Here is an 8,016-nt window from a genome sequence, read left to right as displayed (position 1 = left end):
ACAAGAAGAAACAGAAGCAAAGCAGATGGTTTACCATTCTTCTGATGGCAAAATCTTGGAGTTTCCTCCATGCCCTTGAATGCCCCCAGCTCCCCACTGAAGCACCGAGCCAGACGTGGACAAGCAGTTGACAGCTTAGCTCCTTCCCAACCCTCCTGCCTGGCTGGGCCCTCAGCCTCCAGAGTTGTCACTGTACTCACACAGAGAAAAATTATTTTCTTTAGCATTACAAAGTGATGACCCACTGAAACTCAGCTCACCAAAAGCAAAGCATCAAAAGACAGCTGGCCTCCCTTAAGACATATCTGAGGCAAAAGAAACTTTATGGCACAGGTCTGCAGTGGTGCATAAATGACCTACCCCCCTGTGAAGCCCTGGTAGAAAATAGTGACTCAGAGATACACAATTATTTATTTCTGAAACAGTTCCTATGGAGACTGAGTTTATTAGGAGAGGTATTAGCTCTTATTAGATCATCTTTGTCTCACATGCTCTCGTTATGCCTGTCTCTGTTCTGTCCTTCGATGGTGGCCCAGAGAGAGGTTTCAAAACAAGACCTGCTGTACCACAACCCAGCCTGGACTCAGGTACAGCTGGAGCTCAGCCCAGCACAGGCCTGACCCAGGGTGGTTTGGAAGGCACTCCCTGGCAGGAAGGGGCAGAGCAAGCCCCTTCGGTGGCTGTTCTTGCAGAGCAACTCAATAACCCCTTGTTATCTGGAGCAACAGAGCTGACTCAGGTTTTAGGATGAATCAAGGTTTTTTGTAGGTTGTGAGACACTCACAGAGAAAAACATCTGAATAATTGAGAGATCAAATACTCTTTAATATATATTTTATGTCACTCAGAAACGTACATGTAATACCATTCCCCACATGCAAGTGGAGGGTTTTCTTCACCACAGATCTTGCTACCTACTTTCAGATAACAACCAGAAGAAAAAAGCACAATAGAAGAATACAATTATGGCCAGAGAGGAATTTGATTAATTTCATAAAATTATGGGATGACTTGGTAAAGACATCAGCAATGTGAATGTGTGCAGAAGCATTCTGGATAAGGGCGGACACTCACATACAGATTTCAGTTTCATTCCAGTTGCTGAGCGCTGAAGTGATGCTCAGGTGAGAGACCTCAGGGTGTCTGCAAGATCTCTGGAGACTGTGTGAGCTCAGCTCTGTGCACTGGGCAGCTGTGCCTGTGCACAGGTCAGGCTTACAGCTTCGCTCTGAGTTTGCGTGAGAGTCAGACGATACAGGGAAACCATTCAAAGAGGCTGCTCGGTGTGGTGTGCTGGTTTGCCCTCTTCATGCAGCTTCATGACATCCTTTCGTTGCAAAATGGTACGAAGAGCAGCTATGCAAAAATGTGGCCTCCAGGGATACCTGCATAGATTTAGCAAGAACAGGACTTTTAGTTAGTTTTAGTAAGGCTTTTCAACTTCTTATGGAATACATGGAGCACCTGGCAAAGGGATGCTTCCAGCAGGTGTTAGAGAAGTTCTCTAACATAGGCTTAAATCAGCCTGGTTAGGTATTCAGTTCTTCTGCTTTGAAGTAGCAGATACAGATAAATCATATTTATTGGGAAAAACACTGAGCTGGCAACAAAACATGAAAAGAAAACCAGACAATTATTTTAAATAGGTCTTTAAACCTTGGAACCTTGCATGCTGCCATTTTTTTCTGACTTATTTCAACACATACTATAATTTTCCCAGTAGTTTAGAGTAAAGAAGACAGCTAAGGAAGAATCAGTGGGGGCTTGTCATTGGTTTCAAAGATGCTAGGATTAATAATCTAACAGGTATAAACATGTAAATGATATGTAGCACATTGTCTAACTATGCTACATCTAGGTATAAGCACAAAAAGCTGCTGCTTCTGAAAAATGTATTTCAATCATCAGTAATATTAATACTAGCTGATACACTGTTACGAACATACTCATTTTAGCTTAATAATCAATCCAGATATTTTACAGTAGAAGATCCACCTATGTATTATCAATATCTAAACATATCTAAATCATGCAATAAGAAATGGAAATAAAAATTAACTTATTGGAAAAATATTTTCATCAAATTAAAATTTCCACAAAATATTTTGTTTAGATCTTCAGCTCTTTTAACTAATAATTTGTCTTTTCCATTCTTAATAGTAAGCTTCACATTAGTCAGACCCTCTGTCACCTTACCTGATTCCCCAGATTCTCTATAGTGAAGAGCTGTTTATCAGTGCTATACTAAGAACAGTAATGAAATACTCAGTAATACTGTTAACATTTAACAAGCAATTTAATACTATTTTTGTGCTACAAACAGAAAAAGTATATATATGTTATAATTTGTTTCCATACAGCTTCATGTAATTATAATTTATTAATAAATAGGTGAAATGTTGCGTTATTTGAGCAACTTCAAGTGTAATAGATTCATTTGAAATAATAAGAATGTTTCTCCATACGCGTAACTGCTTTTTCACTCTGAAGAAATACTGAGAGCCATAATAGTTCTACAATATTAAATCCGCCATGGAATTTTAAAAAATGAAAGATGCGAATTGTGTAGCCATCTGATAGACACATCCTCCAATCAGTAAAGTAATTCGGTATTTTCAGGTGTCTATTAAATTTAATAGAAGTTGGGACATTTAGCATATCACGAGACAGGGATCCAGATTTCCAGACAAAATACTTGGTTAATAGCAGGAGGCTGTCTCTTTTAAAGTGCTTGACCAAATGAAGAAAGCACCTCTTCTACATTGTAAAACAGTGGAAGAGACACCAGCAATTAGCACAAGCAAAACATTTTCACTTGATAAGTCAATCTGGGCTGTTTTTTCTGCCCTGTCAGCAGTGTCTGAAAACAAAGGAGACACAGCAGCCCCAGGAGACAGCTTGTCTGCTCAACCCTTTTTCTGAGGGATGTCTTAATTTGTTTTAGAAAGCACATAGCAAACTTTCTAGGTGTCAAAATTTAATATGCCACATAGCACGCTGCAGCAGCTGACACTGTGGGGCACGTGAAAGGCTGTACCAAATCTGGGTCTTTAGGGAACATACTTCTATGCTCTGTCTCCACCTCCCTGGTTATCACAACAATCCCTTGAATAGGCAATAAGACCCAGTCTTGTCTCAAGTGATTTGATAAGCCGTGGATAACCAATGGTTTATTAAGCTCTTGGGGTATATAAGCCAAAAGGTTTTCAGCGTGCCCCTGTGCTTGAGGAGTTTGACAGGTCCCTGCTCAGCTGCCCAGGAGTCACTGGAAGATGTTCTTGACTGCAGAACTACTTGGGTTTGCCCTGAGCAGCTTCCTAAGAGTGGCAACCGGCTTCGACATTGGATTATCCACGAAATGTGTAGTGATACCCAGGGAGATGGACATGTGCCACAACATCGGGTACTCCGAAATGAGGCTTCCCAACCTGATGGGACACACAAGCATGGCAGAGGTTATCCTAAAATCCACCACCTGGCAGCACCTTGCACACACGGACTGTCACCCTCATGTGAGGACATTCCTGTGTTCTCTGTTTGCACCCATCTGCTTAGATACGTAAGTACCGCGGCACAGTACAAAATTCCAGCCTTTATTTGCCAGAACAGGGATCAAGTGAAGTGCATGTTTATTATAACTTAAAAGGGATCTGCACTTTATCTGAAATAATTCTGTTCACTTTTCTGTATTCATCAGAAAGAAAAGTACTAAAAACATGTTCCAATCTGACTTCAGTTTGCTTTGGGGAAATGAATGCTGTTGTCAAAGAATATCATGGTTTATTTTGTTGCAGTTGAAATTTTATTCTTGTTAACTTGGGGTTGAAGCTGTTATGAATAGAATCAGGCTCTTCCTGAACCTTTTCTTAGGTTGTAAAAAAAGCATTTTTAAAACTGTGACTTAATCCTGTAAGCACAGCCCAGTCAATACACAGACTACTTGCATAGTTTGCTCAGCTGCCACTTCTGGAACTATATTGTTGAAGGATGTTGAATACCAGAGAAGAGGATGCAGTTTGTACAGAAATCACTGTTGCACTAGTTTCTGTTATTGCTGAGTTTAACTGATTCAGCCTCGTATTTCCTCTGGCAACAGGTTTATCCATCCTTGCAGGAGTATGTGTGTTGCTGTCCGTGACAGCTGTGCCCCCGTGCTCGCCTGCCACGGACATCCCTGGCCCGACAGTCTGGACTGCGAGCGATTCCCTGCAGGCGAGGACATGTGCCTGGCATCTCTTACAAAGGAATCTAAACACTTGCACAAAGGTAGCTGGAAGATGGCAGAGGGGTGGGTGGCCGGACTCCGTGTTCCTGGGAACCAAGGAGATACAAGGGACACCTTTTCCAGACAGTCTGTGATTTTGTAAGCGGGGTTGTGACTATCTGTATTGCTTCACGCTATTTGTCCAGATGGCAGGGGAAAGTTTGTCCAGGGGAAAGTGCTAGTACTTCAGTGGAAGCTACAGCAGACCTCAGCTGGTGTAGATCAGCATTCCTTCAAAAAAATAAAGTGAAGACAGTCTACACTTAGAGGAGGAAGGTGGTTATCACCCTGCACACAGCTATGGGCAGTATCACACCCACGACAGAACACTATATTCAGTTTCTTTTGAGGTCTCTTTATAGACTGATTAATGGATAAATGTCACATCCTAATTCATATATTCACAATCCTAGTGCAGCTGAATGCAGTATCACTCATAGAACTGGCCACCTAACCTCTCCCACCCACCTTAGCCACAGTAAATATAATACTCTATTTGATTACGATAATTAAGCTTGTCAGTCTGAACAAGGACTGAATAGACATGGAAAATGAAACTCCTTTTCAGCCCTAGCTATGTTTTCAGAAAAATGTGTAGACTTTTATGTTATCGCTGACCAACTGTGTATTTTCTCTGTCATCCTTGTGGTTGAACAGTGGGCTATCAGCTTTGACAGAAGAAAAATAATACAAAAGATTCTAAAAGATAATGATGAAACTGTGTCATTTCTTACCAGTCCTACCAAAGCCTGCCTGCCAGGCCTGTCCAGCAGTGGAGGAGTTCTTTACGCACAAAAGAGTTCTTGAAGTTTTCTGTGACAGTAACTTCGGTAAGTCCTTGCTAATATGGCTACTATTAAAGATACCAACAGCTCTCCTTCTAAAATGCCTTAAAATTAGGATTAAAATAACTGTCAGTTTCTGCTGAGATTTCAAATCTTAATCCTTGGCTGCTGACTTAACTTTAGGTTGTTTATCAGAAAATGTTCTTTCTAACCAAAATATAAGGAGGATTTATTTTGCATGAAAGATTTACTAATGATCTATTTTGCAACCAAATAGCTCTTCTGTTCTTGTCTGGTTGGCTACATTGTAGTATAACGTGTTTTATAGTAAAATATTTCTGACAAAAGCAGCCGAATAAGCAGATTCGCCTTCTATTAGTGATTAAACCCAAAGTAAAGCTTTGTTTGTTTCACTAGTGAATTGTGTATCCCTGTTACTTGTGTGCATGAGTTGTTCGTGATACATAGTTTACTGAAAAGGAGACTCAGAAAATCATATTGGTAAAAGAGATTCTTGTCTTGTGTTGTCTAGTTGAAGTGACAGGCAACACTTTTGAGATTGCACCAGAAACTTCCTGCAAACCCCTTTGAAGTCAGTGCAGACTCCCAGTGACTTTGTCTGGCTCTAGGTCAGGCCGTATAGAGAAATTTCATGCTAAAAAGTGTTGGTGTAGTCAGGTGGCGTAGGTAGATGTGTATAGTGAAAAGGGAATATCTAAAAGGATGGTATCAGCAAGCATTACTAGCTGGTTTTGCTGAGGGATCATAACATGGACAAAGTGAGTTTCAGGAGAATTGCTTGGGCAAGCTGGGCAGTCTTGTGATACTAGAATAATGCCAACAGCTTACGATATCTAATTATCCACAAAGTCTAACATACATGGCGATGGTAAAAATACAATATTAACTTTTATGAAAAAATTAGCTACTATTCCATGAAAAAATTCTCTACTACATAACCTTTATTTTAAAAAAATAATTTAAAATGTATACTGCTGCTGGAGAAGGCCTCGCTGTTCTCTGTCAGCATAAATTATGACAAGATTTTTAAGGACTCATCCTGCTTTCATTGGTAGTGTTTCTTTCTGCATTTGAGTAAACATTGTGACTTACATGTTTCATTTTTTTTTCCTTAGCAGTGAAAGTAAAGCTGTCCAAAAAGAGAACAATATTTGGTGACCAAGAGTATAACATTGAATGCCAAGTGGAATTCATTACCCAGGGCTCACTCTTGCCTTATGAAACCCAGAGTATGATACAACAGTGGCTGCTTATCAATGAAAACTGTACGCAGAGGCTGACTCCAACCCATCGTCCCATGGTGTATCTCCTTGTAGGGAATATTGAGGAGGGCATCATTTTAGTAAACCAGGTTTATCGTTGGCAGAGGAGGGACTCCCAGCTGACTTCGGCCACTCAGAAGTGGAAATACCATAAATGCCTGTAAATAGTTATCATATTATTTGTAAAAAACACGACTATACTTCTCATGCCAAACTTATCTTGTAAATAGGAATGTACTATAAGTGGAATGTAAAGTCTTAATTTCCTTTTAAATTGTATTATAAGTTGAACTTAAACCCCAGTGTTTTTAGGCCTCCTTTCTGTAAGTTTCCAGCTACTCACATCAAGCCTGAACTTGGACAAGCATGTATAAATGTTTCTTTGAGTTATTGCAAAAAATATTTTGTAATATCTGCAAAATCAGGCATAAAACAGTTTTAATCCAGCTCACTACCTTTAATGTGTTTTTCTATACTGCCCACTCTGCCATTTTCTCGAGTTACCTAAACTTTCCCTTGCTTAACGTTTCATTAATCCACCTCATTTTCTCCCATTAGAGTATTTTAAAAGAAGGCAGCCCTCTGCTGGTCACTTTTGCTGGAATCAAAGTGCAATAAATAAGAACAAGAAACTGCAACCGTGGTATGGTTGGCCCCAGCTACAAGAAAATTTGGTTACTGGGTGTCATTTTACGATAACAGAGCTGACAGCATCTCTGTGGTAACACCTGAGAGCATAGGCTAAAGGCAGTTTTTGAAACTTTTTATTCTTGTGTGACCATCTTGAATGTAACACAGTTCAACTGGAATGTAAATCAGGCCCCTCCTTCTGAAAGGTCCCTTTTCATTTCCAGACACATTAAATAAAGCCATTGCAGAATCTTTGCCAGTTGGCTAAGCAGACTGCAGGGAGCTAACAGAGTGATAATAGCCAAGAAATGCGAAATATTCCAGCGGCCACATGATTAGCATCCTTGTCAGTGCAATATACACTGACATTAAACACCACATGAAGATGGACAGAACTTGACTTTAGTTTTATAAATATGTATAGTAGACCCAAGAACAGGTAATTGATAATACATAAACTAGAAGCTATTTCAGCAATACAGTGTCTACCGTGGTCATACTTTTCTACCACGAACTGGAAAGCTAGCAAAAACGGAGGGAAAAAAAAAGTTGAAACAACCTATATTCAGGCTGTATTGCACAACGAAGTCACTGCTCAGAAAAAAGGTAGGTTGTTCAAAAGCTCAGTTCATGTCATCCTGCTGAGTCTGTGCTGGTCTCTGCAGCAAAACCGGTAAATATTTAAAGCAGCCTGGCATGGCCTGACACACACCAGCTGCTCCAGGAGGGCCTGGGAGGCTCCCAGGGCAAGGTGCAGTGAGGGACCCACCTTGGGGTGCAGGAGAATCAGCAGCACCCGGGGCCCGTGGGACGGACATGGGACCTGGTGTGACAGGCACGGGGCCGGTGTGACAGGCACGGGGCCTGGTGTGACAGATACGGGGCCGGTGTGACAGACACAGGGCCTGGTGTGACAGACATAGGGCCGGTGTGACAGAGACAGGGCCGGTGTGACAGATACGGGGCCGGTGTGACAGAGACAGGGCCGGTGTGACAGACACGGGGCCGGTGTGACAGACACAGGGCCTGGTGTGACAGACACGGGGCCGGTGTG

At 41.3% G+C, this 8,016-nt stretch overlaps 1 protein-coding gene across 1 annotated transcript; it reads left to right on the top strand.

Moving 5' to 3' along the window:
* The first annotated feature begins 3,272 nt into the window (after nucleotides 1–3,272).
* Nucleotides 3,273–6,496, top strand: LOC136003221 (secreted frizzled-related protein 2-like). Its single transcript, XM_065658618.1, has 4 exons — nucleotides 3,273–3,559; nucleotides 4,097–4,266; nucleotides 5,002–5,094; nucleotides 6,186–6,496. The coding sequence occupies exons 1-4, from the start codon at nucleotides 3,273–3,275 to the stop codon at nucleotides 6,494–6,496; spliced, it is 861 nt and encodes a 286-aa protein (XP_065514690.1).
* Nucleotides 6,497–8,016: the final 1,520 nt, after the last annotated feature.

This window comes from Caloenas nicobarica, chromosome 1, assembly GCF_036013445.1.
Source record: "Caloenas nicobarica isolate bCalNic1 chromosome 1, bCalNic1.hap1, whole genome shotgun sequence".
Classification (NCBI taxonomy): Eukaryota; Metazoa; Chordata; class Aves; order Columbiformes; family Columbidae; genus Caloenas; species Caloenas nicobarica.
The sequence above is the reverse complement of the archived record's forward strand: the minus strand, read 5'-3'. Positions and strand labels throughout refer to the sequence as shown.